Source organism: Erythrolamprus reginae, chromosome Z, assembly GCF_031021105.1.
Source record: "Erythrolamprus reginae isolate rEryReg1 chromosome Z, rEryReg1.hap1, whole genome shotgun sequence".
NCBI lineage: Eukaryota > Metazoa > Chordata > Lepidosauria > Squamata > Dipsadidae > Erythrolamprus > Erythrolamprus reginae.
In genome coordinates this window covers 97,678,972-97,695,256 of record NC_091963.1, presented here as the reverse complement: position 1 = coordinate 97,695,256, position 16,285 = coordinate 97,678,972, and the positions used below count along the sequence as shown (strand labels likewise).

Below are 16,285 nucleotides of genomic sequence, written 5' to 3'. Positions count from 1 at the left end.
CTCCAATGCCTTAATTCGACGCTCGGCCTCTCTTAATCCAGATGATGATTGAGAGGTTTTTGACTTTGCCTTTGAGGAGTGAGTCTTCTCCTTGGCTTTTGCGGCTGAGGGCTCTGCTGTCCCCTGCTGTGGAAGATCAGCCATTGGGGAATTAATTCCAAGCCTCCGCAACGCAAGGGTAGAGAAAAGAACTTTTTCTTTTGTTATAACAAGTATTACCGAGCGAAAAATGGCCACCGCTGTTCTTTTCCTGTGTAACAGGAAATCCGGTCTCTTTCTGCCTCTCTAGGCATTAAGCCGGAAATCGGCTGCTCCAAAATGGCGGCCCCCTGTGTGCCGCGCCATCTTCTAATGGCCGTTCCCTTACGTAGCCGTCTCAGGCGGCAAAAGGGAATCGTCGGATTAATTCCGATCCCGGGCGGCGTTTTTGGGCGGGAAATTCAAATTCCTGCTCGCCCTGGCCCAACTTGGTAGAAAAACGCCTTGCCCTGAGGTATGGCCGCGCAGGCCGGGGACCTCTGCCGATGGCGGTTTGTGGCGGGAGATTTGAATCTTCTCCTGCTGAGTCCAAAAAAACCGCTCCAAAGGACGGTATGGCCGCGCAGGCCAGGGACCTCCATCTCCGGTAACACCCAGTCTTGGGAGCTGTACCCACGCAGGGAAGAGGCTCCGACCTGGGGAAGATGATTTAGGGCAATACTCCACAGAGCAGGGGCCCAATCACCTCAAGGTGAGCTGCTCCATGATTCTGGAATAGAAACAGAAAGGAGAAAATTCATTAAGCACATTTAGCATATTTATTAATCAAACAGTTAAATTCAGATAAATATACAATTAAAATCAATTAAAAACCAATTAAAAACCAATTAAAACTACCCCTAGACTCTAAGAGTCCTAGGAGGAAAAACTCATGTGTCCCTACACTATGACTGAGTTTTTTAGACTGACCCGGGAAGGGCAGCATGGGGGTTGGACCAGTAAATTATGCTAATTTTTAACTCAGTCCCTTCCAGCTAGGCTGAAGATTAACCCATGTTGGACTCTCCGAAGCAGTGCAAGTGGAGAAAAAGACATTTTAAAGTTTTAGAATTTAAAACTGCACAAATACAGTCATCACAAAATCTAAATAACACTGGCAATTTTTAGATTGACCATACAGATGAAAAAGTAACATTTGACAGTATTATCCTCTAACAATATTCATATAATTTATTTTTAAAAAATCATACTAATATGCAAAAAAGTATTCAGAAAAAAAGAACTGAAATGGAGAGTACACGTAGATTGGGTGGCAGCAACCTTATGTCTACTGATAGAAATTCATGCCAGTTAAAGTTAAATCATTGGTTGTATTTGCAGGGAACAGGGGTTTGCTGTTAGGAAATTGCTCACCATGAGCTATAGAGAACTGAAATTTCACCTAACAAAACAAGTTACTGGCTTATACATCATTACTTATTGTGAGAGCATCTGATCAGAAGTGCACATCTGAGCAAATATAGTTTTAAAAACATCAATAGCAGGACAAGGTAAGTTAGGAAGTATTCCTGATTTCTTTAACTTAACACTATATTGCTTAATTATAGGAGTTGCTGGTAGTAGTTGTTCTAGGGAAATTGTTTATTGGCCAGGGTTGGGAGTGTCTCAACAGTCCAGGTAAGAGGAAATAGCTGTGTGAAATCTTAGCCAGCATGGTATATAGGGGTATGTAAGGAACTCTTCAGTTTACTCTGTGGAGTGATTAATTTTGAGAGCTGACCAGAAATGTGCATCTGAATAAAAGTGTAACTTTTTTTTAAAAAAAAATCAATAGTTTGAAAAAGTAGTAGTTCATCCTTGAAAAATGCTTCTGAGGTTCCAATTTTATTTTTAGAAGGTCTGGTTTAATTCAGTGTTATTTATTCATTTATTATTTATTTATTGATTGGATTTGTATGCCGCCCCTCTCCGTGGACTTGGGGTGGCTCACAACATGTCAATAAAAACAATATACAAATTGTTGTTTAACAGTGTGGCTGGGCAGTTGTGAAGGCAAACACAATTCTGGGGAAGGATCAGCAGCACAAAAAAGATGGTCCTGATCCTGTTACATTAGGATATAGCTGTACCCCATTTGGAACGCCATCTCCAATTCTGAAGATCTCCCTTTAAAAAGATATTGATAAGACTGAGTGAGTCCAGAGATGGGCAACAAAAATGGTGCAAGGTCAAGAGGGCAAAACGTATCAGGAGACACTGGAGGAACTGAATATGTGCAGCTTGGAGGACAGAAGAGAAAAGGGGAGAGGGGAACATGATTAAAACCTTTAATATATTAAGGATGTGAATAAGGTTCTAGAAGGCAATATTTTCAATATTAAGCAAAAGTCAAGAACATGGGGCATACCATCAAACTGAAGGAGGACAGTTCAAAAGTAATATAAAATAATGTAAAGTAAAGAAAATATTGCTTCACAGAAAGAATAGTGAAAGCTTGGAATCAACTTCTAGAGAATATAGTGGGTCAGTCATTTGTTACTGAGTTTAAACATGCTTGGGATAAACATATGTTTATATTTCAACAAAAATTAAAAATACATAATTAAGAAAAAACAATAACATAAATAAACAAAAACAATGTTTCTATCATTGTTGGTTGTTCAAAATCAAAATCAAACTTTTCAGAAAAGGGTTTACTTACCTTTTCCAGATCCAATTCTTCCAAAAGAATACTTGCATTTTTGTTTGCTTCTGCAGCCTGCCTGTCTTTGGCTTGAACAATTGATTCTATACATAGATGACACTTTTTCAACATTTCCTAAAATAGCAAAGGAGAAGGAGAAAGAGGAGAAATGAGCACCAATGATTTGACCAATACAGCACACAATGACATGAAATGAAATAAATTCATGACACAAGCTTTCCAAAAATTTGGGAAAGTTAAAATATTCAACTAACCAATGAAAAAAAGTTTAATACCATAACTTATGATATAATTTTCAGACAATCTTTATAAGATAAAGAACATATGCAGATATTTCACTGCAGGTCGGTCCTTGCTGCTCTCTGAGCTTGCTTATTTTATAGATATTTTATTAACATAATTTGGGTGTCGGCAACTCAATGCTCTGGACATGCATACAGAATAATAATGATGATGATGATGATGATGATGATGATAATAATAATAATAATAATAATAATAATAATAAATTAGATTTGTATGCCGCCCCTCTTCGTAGACTCAGGGCTGCTCACAACTGCCAGGGCAGTTCTTTGACCCCCCTCCTGTGGCTCTCTGCCTACCCAGTTGCGTGACCTGCTCTCCGCCTGAGACACTAGCCCAACCTAGGCATGGCCGATGCCAACTTCACTAATGGGGCGGGAATGGGGTTCAGGAGGAGTGTAAGACAGAAAGAGGGATAGGCCCACAGCTGAGGAGTGAGCATGAGCCACAGTAGCAGATTCCCTGAAGACGACCCTCCTCCTCCCCTGGCCGGCTGTTACAGGGCCGGGAGGGCACACACGAGCGGGGATACCTTCCTCAATGATTGGCTGGGCTCAGCCAAAGCACGGTGAAGACACATGGAGTGGACAGGTTGATCAGCAGATGGGCAAGCATCCTTGAAAAGGGCGATATGGCTTTGCCTGAGCCTGACCCTCAGGGTGAACATGTGAGGTTCGCTGGGGCCATCCCCCTTTCCCGTCAAACCTTGCGGGACCACCCTGGAGATCACTTGGAGAAAACAAAAGTGCCCTCACCAAAGATGCTCACCTATCAGCCAGTCAACCTGCCTTCTCCATGCACCTTTGCTGTGGTTTGACCAAGCCTGGCCATTTGTTGGCGGATGGTATCCCTGCTCATACGAGAGACAAAATCCTCGTTCGTGTGTGCACACAAGAGAGAGTCACAGAGAAATGATGGAAGTAGAGAATGAGACAGAGGAAAAAGAGAGAAACAAAGGAGAGAGACAGAGGGATAGGGAGAGAGAAATGAGAGAGAGCTGGAGGGAGAGAAGGGAAAGAGAGAAAACAAACATGAGAGAGAGAGAAATGGAAGAGAGAGGAACAGAGAGGAGGGAGAAAGAGAGAGGGAGGGTGGGAGAGAGGGAGAGAGAGGGGGGGGGAGGGGGAGAGAGAGAGAGAGAGAGATATTTCCCACAGAAAACACCAGGAGCTATAAAACCTAGGAAGGTATGGCTGGTGTGTATGTGTCATGTGGCTTGGGTGAGAGTAATGTTGAGTTGGCCACACCCACTCAGGTTTTGTAGCTCCCGGTGTTTTCTTTTCTGTGGGAAATGGTTCCAAATGTCTCTTTGAGTGTTTAAGGTTGCAGAACCCTGCCCTAACTAGATAACATCAGCAGTGTTAGACCAGATATTTCAGATATATCACTGGTCATAGTTACTTGCTACGTTGCCAAATATGAAACAGAAATTGGCAAGATACCCCATCTGTATATTTAGTGTTTTCAGGAATGACTATTTTCTGTTATTTATTTTTACTTATTATTTACATTCTTCATACTGCTATAAATGAGTTAAAATTCTAAGACCACAAAAAATCTAAACAAATGCTAGGACTGAGTTGAGCACAGATTTCAGAAACCACTGCGAAATATATTTCTGTCTAATATTCTGAAGAATATGAAAGAAAAAATAACTCTTACCTTGTCAGTAACTGTTGCTATGTATCGCATACATTCAGAATCTGATGGAAATTGGTTGACTTCTTTTACTAGATAGCGTACAACTTTCACATGACCCTAAGAAACAAATTATCAGTATCACTGATAAATATTTAAAGACATGAAAAATGTATTTCAAAATTATATGACAGTTCACTAAAACATCTTCCTGCTGCAAAATCATTTCCTCACTGTAAGGAATATATATGCATGCAAATTCATAAAACCAACAGATGATCTCTTTTCCAGGATCATTTTTATTCAATTAATTCAATAGTCTGTTGTTTCTCTCTGTCATATATATAGGTATATGCATCATTATGTATGTCTGTATGTATGTCTTTATGTATGTATATATATATGTATTTGTGTTGTCATGTTTGTTTATATTAGAGAAGGAGATCCCTTGAGAGTTGCATGCAACATAATTTCATTTTAATGTATGCTGATTAGTGCACACTCAAAGTGACAATAAAGTATTCTAAGTCTAGGTTTAAAACCTGAGCAAAAATAAAGGTTTGGAATTTACCTTCAAAAAAACCCATAACAGTACTTCCCTTTCTAGACATATAGAACAGAAAAAAATGAAATAGATTTAACATCTATTAGTGGGGCTTTTAAAATTGTAAACAAAACAAACAAACTGGAATAAAATCCTGGCATTTGAGATTGCCACTGGAGGAATACTGATGGAGACAACTATGTAAATCTTTTATCAGAATATGGATTGAGACATTATCTGCTGAAATACGTTGTTTCTTAAAATTGTAAAGCTATGGCAAATCTGAACTGTATCCATCCAACTAAAATACATCCTAATTTTCAAGTATTATTGTTTCAAAATAAACCACTTTAGATGCTTTTATTTGGAAACATATAAACAGTTTATAAAATAAGTGCAATGTAACTCAAACAGATGTGAAATATTCAGATTGTATTGGCAATGTCTCCTAATTTTTAAATTTATACCTCAACAAACCTGTTCCTGTGCAATGTTTATCAAATTTATATAAATGCCTATCTCATCAGCACACAAGATAAAATAACAATGTAAAATCACAGAATGTAAAATATAAAAATCCATAGCAGTAATCCCAATGAGCCTACTGGAAGTCTGAAGGTTTACAATGAGGCCTGCGCACATAAGTGGGAAGGCAAGGGGGGTTGTGCACGCATGCGCAGGAGAGGGCATTGCATTACAGGCATAGGCAGTGCACCCTTTTGGCACTTGAGCAAAAACTATCACTGGTATAGATAGTTGTTAACTTATGAGCACAATTGCGCCCAGAATTTTTATTGCTAAGCAAAACATTTAAGTCAGTTTTGCTCTATTTTACAATCTTTCTTGCCGCAGTTGGTAACTGAATAATCTGCCTTTCCAATTAGTTTTGCTTGTCAGAAGGTCGATATGAATCGCCATGGGGATGCTGCAAAGGTTATAAGTATGAAAAATAGCCATATCACTTTTTTCAGTGCTGTTGTAACTTCAAATAGTCAGTAATCAAACTGTTGTAATTCAAGGACTTTCTGTGTTTTCTGTTAAGTAAAGATAAAAAAATATTTACCTTTCGAAAGGCTGCCATTAGGGGTGTTATTTTCCTATTATCAGCGGCATCTACATCTGCTCCTCCTTGTACTAATAACTGGACAACATCTAAATGACCACCATTTGCAGCAAGCCATAGTGGAGTATTTCCTTTCTTGTTACGAACATCAATGTGAGCTCCCCTACCAAAAAAATAAAAAAGATTGATTAATCAACAAGGAAGACAAATTTCCCTCCTCAAAACTCTGTAGGCCTTCTCCGTGTCCCGTCGACTAAACAATGTCATCTGGCGGAACCCAGGGGAAGAGCCTTCTCTGTGGCGGCCCCGGCCCTCTGGAATCAACTCCCTCCGGAGATTCGAACTGCCCCCACCCTCCTCGCCTTCCGCAAGACTCTGAAGACCTTTCTATGTCACCAGGCATAGGGTAATTGATGTATCCCTTTTTGGCTAGCAAGATTTATGTGTGGTTAGGATTGGTTAGTATTGACTGTTTGTAATGATAGTGGGTTTTTAGCTATAGTTTTAATTATTGGATTTGTTGTTGTGAGCTGCCCCGAGTCTTCGAAGAGGGGCGGCATACAAATCTAATAAAATAATAATAATAATAATAATAATAATAATAATAATAATAATAATAATAATAACAACAACAACTTATTAATCAATTTATTGATAATATTTATAGGGCCGTCCATCTCATGTGATTTTATGATACAGTATACAGATAACTCAGGCAGGGATTCCTACTCACCACCACTACTGGTGCGATGCAGGTGCAGCTCCGGGTGACTAGCAGGTGGGCGTGGGCATCCTGGCGAGAAGCAAATTCTCACCAGGATGCCTGCACAAAAGAGATTTCGGCAATTTTTTGTTTCCACACATGTGTGGAAAGAAAAAATTACCAAAATATTGTGCATGCGCAGAAGCAAAATCTCACTGGGATGCGTGCACATTATGGTTTTTACTACCGGTGCACAGAGTGGCCCGTACTGGTAAGGAACCTATAGAGAAATCAGATTATAAACAATTGACCCATCCAATTAAATTATCATTTCCTTGCAATCCCTTGTGAGATAACCAGGAATCCTTAAATAGTTTATAGCTCCTCAAATATTAAGCAGCTATATTAACAGATCTTTCCCCCTTATTTTATGTTATAAAATTCAAAATTTAGTTTGGAACTGTTCTGAATTACCAAAAAATGGGAAATGTTACAAATAAAATAAAATAAATTACAATGAAACAGTACTGTTTTGAAATATGAACTGTGCAAAAAAAAAGAGGGATGAATGTTTGTTTATAATAGCCACCGAAAATATATCTATGTCGCCAGGCATGGGGAAATTGACATACCCCTATCTGTTCCGATTTATGTATGGTTTGTCTGGACTGTATGATTGTTTTTTATAAGGGTTTTTAAAAATTGTTTTTTAATATTGGATTTGCATATGTATTGCTTGTTGTGAGCCGCTCTGAGTCCTCAGAGAGGGGCGGCATACAAATCTAATAAATTATTATTACTATTAATTATAAAGATTGAACAGCTGAGCCCCTCTACTGAATCCCATATTCAAAATACATTCTTATTATTCTGAATGAGCATAATAATAATGTATTAAAGAATAATAATCTAATGATTAGTGTTAATTTTCACAATTCTGTCAAATATTCATTATTCTCATAGGATTAAAAATGTTCTGGTTTTTACAAATATTCTCTATATATGCACATTCTGTATGTGTGTCTTGATCCCAAATTTTCAGCTTACATTCAGCCAAGATTTTATCAAGCCCATAGTAAGTATTTTTGGGATGGAAAGACTGTCTGATTTGATTTCTCAAAGAGTGAACCAATATGGTAAGGCAGAAAAGACAAGATCCCTGTAATCCAGAGATGGCGAACTTATGGCACGCATGCCACAAGTGGCATGTGGAGCCATATCTGCTAGCACATGAGCTGTTGCCCTAGCTCAGCTCCAGCACGTATATGCACACCAGCCAGCTGATTTTTGGTTCATGTGGAAGCTCTGGAAGGGTGTTTCCAGCTTCTGGAGGGCCACCGGGGGCGGGCGAGGGCATTCCCCCCCCCCCTCCCCAGGCTCTAGAGAAGCCTCTGGAGCCTGGGGACCTATTGGGCCCACCCGGGGGGGGGGGGGAGTGCGCACATTCATGGGTGGCAGGGCAGCATTGAATTATGGGTGTGGGCAGCCGAAGGAAAAAAAAGTTCACCATCACTGCTGTAGTCTATTTAGTTTGAGGCAGTGTAGCTTTAGCTAAACCCATGAAGAGATGTAACCATTATATATTACACTGCCATTCTTCTTCCTTGTACAATGTGCAGTATATTTATAATATTTTGAATGCCCCACACAAGATACTTTTTATAAAACCACAAATTAATATACAAATTAGGATGGCTCTCGACAGCTATTTAAGACTCCGGAATGAATGCTATAGCTGTTTGTGTTTAGGTTGGAAGTGGAATTTGTCTTCCATGTACTACTTCGCAATCCACTATACTGTATATTCAATGTTTTATGGAATTATTAATTGCCCATATTAGACCTTTTAACTGGTAACAGAACCAAGAGGTCATGACTCTGCAACCAGTTAAAAAATCAGAGCGTTGAGGAGAAGATAAACTATAATACCTGCTAATAAGCAGTTCACAGAATTTGTAGTGTCCTTTGTCAGCTGCAATGGTTAAAGCGGTGTCTCTTGAAGAAGGGACTGGTGGTGCATTTACATCAGCACCTTTGTCGAGAAGAACTCTGCCTACTTCAGCGTAGCCACCAGAAGCAGCTTCCATTAATGGTGTCAGTCCAGTCTAGATGGACAATAATAACATTATATTTTCTCAGGTGAAATATGTAAAAAATTAAAACAACAATAAAATAAAACAACCAATATAGTTCTACTGTATAGACAAAGCATTATTAAACATTTATGGTGGTTTTCTGTACTAGAAGTAAAAAGGGAAGAAGACTGACTCCTGATTGGTTTGATTATTAATGTTTGAAACAATTCACAGGAATCATTGGGGCAGGGGAGGCTTTGCACCACAAATAAATGGCAGGATATCTACCTCAGAATGACACTAAAACTGAATAACATCAACAAGAAAATATCAAGAAAATAAACAGATTTTGTATGGATTGTTAAATTGTTAAATTATATGGATTGTTAAATAGTTTAAAATCTTAATTTTTCTTATTTGGTAAAAAAAGTATGAGGGAAAAATGTTTAACTATTATTAAATTTTTCTTTACATAAAAGATCACAAGTAAGAACAATTTACACATGTACAAGAGAAAGGAATTTGGATCTGAAATGGGCAAAGGTCTTGAACTGCATCTAGAAATGGCCATGCTCGCTATTCAGATGGCAATTCTTTAAAAGACCCATGCCTGCAGCTATAAATGCATCTCCTTTATGGAGTTGCATTTAGGAAAAATATGTTTGCTCATGCCATATTTAAAGCATTTTTGCTTCTTCAGATCCAGGTACTTTACATCAATAGAATGTATAGTATGCATTATGAAACATTCATATTTTATGTTCAGATGCTGAGTTCAATGAGATTTTCAACCAAAGCATACTTAAAACTGCTTATGTAGCCTTTTCAAATAGAAGATAATCTAATGCCCAAGAAAGAACATACATGGAAAAAGCCCAAAAACTTGAATTATGTGGAGTTATAAAGGAACAAAATAAATTTACTTTAATTGGAGAAGGAACCTTATTAGACTTTCTTTTCAGACAGCAAACATACCTTCAGGAAGGTTCTAATAATCTTAAGAGGGAGAAAGGGGAGACAAATATATATAGGAAAAATTGAACCCAAACAATTTCTTGTCTTTAAAAATTATATTACTGCATTGATTGAGTCACCTGCTACAATTTGAACCAGATCTACTTTTTCTCAAGTTTTCAGAGACATCCTCATATAAAAGGTCTTAAAAGCTGCAAAATATTTTAATCAAAATACCTAGTTGTATACAAAGAATGAATTACAACTAGCATATGAAATAAGAGTTTTAAGAAAAGTCATGTGAGAATCAACAAAGATTTCTAAGACTTATTCTTCAGAGGGAGCATAACCCAATTGCTCATTCTATTTGTTAACCCTCATTCAGCCTATTAAAAGTTGCTCTTCACCAGAGCACAAAGAAAAGAAAACATATATCTGGATTTTATCTGTATATTCATGATCACTAAATCACAATTCTTTTTTTAGATGACTGAAAGTAATTATTAATCAAAGAAGATCCTAGTAGAAGATAACTTTACTATACCAACCAAAGCAATCAACTTGCTTAGCTGAAAAGGTTCTGCTTTTCAATATTCCAACTGATGAATTAATAACAATGTCTAAAGGATAAAAATCTTTGAGGAATATAATCTTAAAGTACTCAAGTCTTTATAGTAAGTAAAACGATCTTGAAGACGATTATCTTCAAAGAAGATAATTTTAAAGATTCAAAAAGACTAGGTAGTTAACCATCCTAACAGAATGCAATTAATTACTGCTAGACTGATCGCCAAGAAAGTTTATGAACTTTTTAGGTGTCTGAAAAAAACACTCTGGACAAATGAAGCAAAATCAAACACAATATCATTATTGAGACAAATCTGTGGTGGAGCTCAAAATCAAGAGAGAGACCGTCTTATAAAACTCCAGCATGGTAGACACAAGTGGTATCTTTATATAGCTGTACCACATAAAGGATCTTTTCAGGAATGTTATGATGTTCAAAGAGTACCTGGATTTTAGGCATGTCTTCTCTCCTTTGAGAATTGACCATAGGATTCAAATAACTCCTAACAGTGAGCTTCAGCATCTTAAAATGTAAGTTTGCTATAAAGATTCATCTACCAATGAAGAAATAAGCTCTTGAAATAAATCTCAAATCAGAGATAATAATAATTATTTTCCAGAAAGCTTTTTGAAAAAATTCTATTCTCTGGAGAAAAGAAGATGACCAGAATGGGAGCTCCAAATTTAAGTCCTGGGTTTTTAAAATAGTTTTGATAAGCCAAGGCATTGATTTGGATTAATCTGTGTACAGATAATATTTTTAGATGTGCTGATTTGACTGAACAGCAGCCACAATATTACCCAAGAGAAGAGGAAAGAAATGTATTGAAAAAGTTTAGATTTGTAAACCGTTTTTCAGTTGATATACAGTATATCTTATTACCATACTATCTCTGCTAAGAAAAAACTTGGATTAAATGAACTTTCTATTTAAAAGTAGGCTGAGAGTAGCATGATTTCCCAGAGTGTCAAAAGATTTATATTCATGGCTTTTAATTTGATGGAAAATATATAAACAAGAAATGTTTGACCCATTATGGCAGGCATCTAATTCAAGAGAATTTGCTTGGTTCTTGGTAACTTGACACTAAACAAAAATGACTGAAATGAAACCTTGCCCACTGGAGAATATCCATACAAGAGACAAATGTCTAGGCAAGAACTACAGAAAAGCTCTGGTTGCACATAAAGCTAATATAATAGTCTGATCACCAGACGAAAGAGGATATAAACCTAAAGGGAAAAATCTAAACTAGTATTTATCCATTAGGAATTTATATCACTTTTCTTCAAAAGCTCAAGGCAGTGTATACGTCATTCCTTCACATAGCAGAAACAGGAAAAAAAACTATGACATTTCCATTCAGGAGAAAGACTGTGGTGAATTGAAGTTATTATATTCAATAACATCTCCTTGTTGAGACATGTCAGGGCTGACAATCTTTTTATCTGGAATTTACAAATAATTTATAAACAGAATTGACAAGTTTGATCCATTGTTGTCCTGATCTCTCCCTTTTTTGGTGCTACAATGACCACCAAGTAATCCGCCTGATCATCTGTCTGTATGATGATAGTATCTTCCAATAGGGATGTAGCCTTGTGAGTAAGAGCTGGGGAAAAAACTTTATCAGCTTGATTTCTATTGTATAATTCTTGTTGATTGTTTCTAAGACTGACTAAACATTTTGGTGCTGTAGATTCACATTACAGTATATGCTACCTGTAATTTTCTGAAGAGAACCACGCAGAACTAAGGTTGCTTACTAGAGTGCTAAATCAGTTTGGAATTTTAACTTGTTGCTTATCTAAGACTGAATCTTTGAAGACTGTTTGAGAAAATAAGAGGAATGAAAAGCCTTGGACTGTTTGGAAGATTTCTTCTCTTCTCATTCTGGAGAGTTGGAGAGAATTTTTGTTTCCTTCATTGCTTCTACTGCATTGTCAAAAAGGGGGGGGGAAGGAAAAAGGGGGAGAAAGTCTGTTTCAAAGACTGTGGTACCGAATTATATCTCTATCCTTCTTTCACAGCCCGAGGCTTCTTTTGATGATCATATGCAATCCATTAATTTGGTTGTTAAGGAATCCAGTGTCAAACAGCAATCCAGTAAAGAATCCGATGTCAGTTTGGCCATGGAAAAATTTTCTTCAATACATTTCTAGTATCTTTGTCCAATTTATCACTCTCAAGCAGTTTGCTGAACATCTTAATGAAGGCCACAGAAGAGGCTCTGAGCAGCATAAGTGAGGCATTAAAACCCCAATGAAGTGCAGCTTTTACCTTCCAGCCAGGTTGGCTTTACTGGCAGGCTCAGACTCAGAAGGCAGGAGGGCTCTAGATGCTCCAATTGCCACTCTATATGGGGTATGAGAAGATCTTGCACCATATCGGCTCAGGAACAGAGATAAAGTTTGGCTTTGAAGAGCTTCAATGTCCTCCACAGATAATGGCTTAAAGTAAGCTAGGAAAAGGACAAGAAGGAGCAGGTGAGGGAACCAAGGTGAAGGATGACGTAATCCCAGGTATTTATTACAGGGAGTGCAGGAAGGCACTTCAAACTGAAGAGACTGCATAGCTGTAGATAATTGGTGACAGAAAAAAAGACAACATTTGGGAAGACACACCCTAATTTTCTCCTCTGAGAGCGTTCAACCCATTTGAAAGGACATGGGTTTTTTTGTTTCTTGACAAATTTGGACAAAACTGTAAACTACAGAGTAAACTACACCTCTCTTCTAGGTGAAGAGAGAGGTATTTTTCCTCTCACAAATCCACTTCTTTGCTTGTTAAATATTGAGGCCCGAGCTCCATGCGACAGAATGAGCTCTGTCCTCGCCCTGTTCCTGCCAACCTAGCAGTCCAAAAGCGTACAAATGCAAGTAGATAAATAGGTACCACATCGGTGAGACGGTAACAGCGCTCCATGATGTCATGCTGGCCACATGACTGCAGAAATGTCTTCAGACAGCACTGGCTCAATGGCCTTGAAACACAGGTGAGCAGTGCCCCCTACAGTCAGCAACAACTAGCGGAGTAAAATCCGCAGGGACTCTTTTTTCTTTTACTTGTTAAATATAATCCACTCAACAGTGTCACGTCTGGCATTCAATCAGTTAAGTGGAACTAACAGGAAATGTTGAGACTAGGTTGTAGCCTTTCCAGGGTATCAGCGGAACTGAAGGATTTCAGCAAATTGTTGCTTTTGTTATTGTCTTCCTCTTTGCTACTAATTCCCACAGAGGTCTCTGCTTTGTTTAATTGTGATAAATGGTATGCAGAAAGAAATATCAATTATGGAAGGAGCACATAAGGCCTCACACAAATCCAAAGGTACAAGCTCAAATACTAATGAACTAGTCTCCATGATTCAGAATGCTTTGCTTTATGAAGCAGCAAGTAAATATAAGTATGCATGAAATGAAAAAAAAAGCATGTACTGTATTGTTTTAAATCCAGAGCAAACATCAGATTCTGGAAATTTTGTTAATTTTTCCTTGGTTTAGCAAAATGTAAGCCTGGGAATTGTTTGCTGTTCAGAGCTTTAGAGTCAGAGGATCTCAGAGTAATTTTATGGGGCATTTAAGGAAAGGTTGAAGCATGTGACCTTCCTAGCACCTCTTTCCCTTCCCTGTCATTACAATGTCACACAATAGTATATTCTACAGGGAGTTCCTGATTTATGACCACAATTGAGCCCCAAATTTCTGTTGCTAAGTGAGACAATTGTTAAGTGAATTTTGCCCCATTTTACAAACTTTCTTCCCACAGTGGTTAAATAAGGAACACAATTGTTAAGTGATTTGTTTGTCAGAAGGTCAAACAAGGGGATCGTATGATCCCAGAACCCTGCAACCATCATAAATATGAGTCAGTTGTCAAGTGGCTGAATTTTGATCATGTGACCATAGGGATGCTGCAGAGGTCTAAGTGTGAAAAAGGTCAAAAGCGGTCATAAATCACTTATCTCAGTGCCGTTGTAACTTCAAACAATCACTAAATGAATTGAGGGTTGTAAGTTGAGGACAACCTGTTCTGGCCCAACAATTCCATTAACTTCTGCATCTTCTCTTCACGCCCTCCCTTCAGCCGCTATCATCACCAGTGCATTAATCTATGCAACTGCTCCTTATTTTGATAATAAATAACATAGTGCGCAGTGTGTCCTCTCCTTTTTTAAGCTGCCCAGTCACTTTTTTTCCCAGGAAAAACTAGGTTTTAATATAAATTTGAAATAAATGATCTACATCTCACTCCATGGATAAAGCAAATGATCTGAAATGTGTGTTTCAATTTGAGAACAGACCATATGAATCCAGCTATTCCATTCAAAGACCACTTTGCACATTACTATGAATAAACCTTTTGTTGTTGTTGTTGTTGTTGTTATTCAGTAAACCATACATACAGATGGCTAAGTTCTATCTTTTATAAAAATATGCAGTACTGAAAGATGGTACCAACAAAACAGCCCCCAAAAAACAAAACAAACAGCATTGCTTTCATGATGCTATAAAAACTACTACATTAAATAAATATCAGTCTGTCTACCAGGAAGGGAAAATGTATTTAAAACATTTCAAAAGGGAGCCTTCTGAATAATCTTTAAAGAAGGTAGTAAAACTTTGAAATCTAGGACTTGAAAAGGACACTTTACATTAGAACCATTGTTAAAAAGGCTCAACAAAGAATGTTCTTCCAATATCAACTCAGGAAGTTCAAACTGTCCTAAGAGCTGGTGATATAGCCAAAGCCTGTCATTTGTACTTCTATAACTGTCTGGTTTGGTACAGCAACCAAACAAGACAAATAAGACTGCAACGGATAGTTAAGACTGCAGAAAAAAAACACCCCAGTTTGCCTTCCGTAGGAGACTTTATGTATTGTGTGGGTCAGAATGCATATTCCTCACATCCTGGACCCAAACTGTTTCAACTCCTTCCCTAGAAGGGCACTTTGGGGACATGCCAATTAAAGAGACAATTAAAGAGATTTCTTCTTCTTGCTATCACTCTACTAATCATTTCTGTCAGTAACAACATATGTTAATTACCTCATATTACCCCCTTCTACTGGTTGCACACTTTTAGTATTATTGGTTATTTCTGTTGTATGGCAAGTACATTATGTGTGTGAGTATAAGAGAAAAAGAGAGAGAGAGAGAGAGAACAATAAGAAAGAAAAAGAAAGGAAAAAAGAAAAGAATACTAAAAATGCTACTGTTAAAATAGACAAGTCTGTCCTTTGGGATAATAGAATGCTAATTGTTTATTTAGCATTTTGAATAATCTTTTGCATAGCCATAAAATCTATGCATGTGGTACAGAAATTATGAATAAGGAATCAGTTTCTGCTATATATTTAGGGATAGCTAAAATCGGTAGAAAAGCAAAACAAGTTTGTATATTTTAGATATATATTGTCCTCCAATTATGACAATATGGGAAGTCTTATCATTAAGCAATGTGACTGTTAAATGATTTATGCCCAATTTTGCAAGTTTGTTCTGCTGCAGTTTATAACCAAATTACTGTGGTTGTTAAGCAAATCACATGGTCATTAAATGAATCTGGCTTCCTCCATTGAGTTTGCTTGTCAGAAGCGCCCCCCCCCCCAAGGTCACAAATAGCAATCATGTGATCCCAGAATGCTGTATTATTGTAAATGCATGCTGATTGTCAAACACCTGAATTTTGATCATGTGACCATGGAGATGTTGTGAGAATTCTTGTAAATCACTTTTTTGGGCTGCTGTTT

General features: G+C 37.6%; 1 protein-coding gene across 7 annotated transcripts in view; it reads right to left on the bottom strand.

The window, feature by feature from the left end:
- The window catches only part of ANKRD17 (ankyrin repeat domain 17), a 133,808-nt gene that overhangs the window by 30,480 nt on the left and 87,043 nt on the right, over positions 1-16,285 (bottom strand). For all 7 annotated transcript variants that reach the window (XM_070726723.1, XM_070726724.1, XM_070726721.1 and 4 more), the window contains 4 exons: positions 8,864-9,039; positions 6,232-6,394; positions 4,649-4,744; positions 2,681-2,797 (listed from right to left, as the gene is read on the bottom strand). In XM_070726723.1, the coding sequence (XP_070582824.1) occupies positions 2,681-2,797; positions 4,649-4,744; positions 6,232-6,394; positions 8,864-9,039 (552 nt within the window). The remainder of the gene's footprint in view (positions 1-2,680; positions 2,798-4,648; positions 4,745-6,231; positions 6,395-8,863; positions 9,040-16,285) is intronic.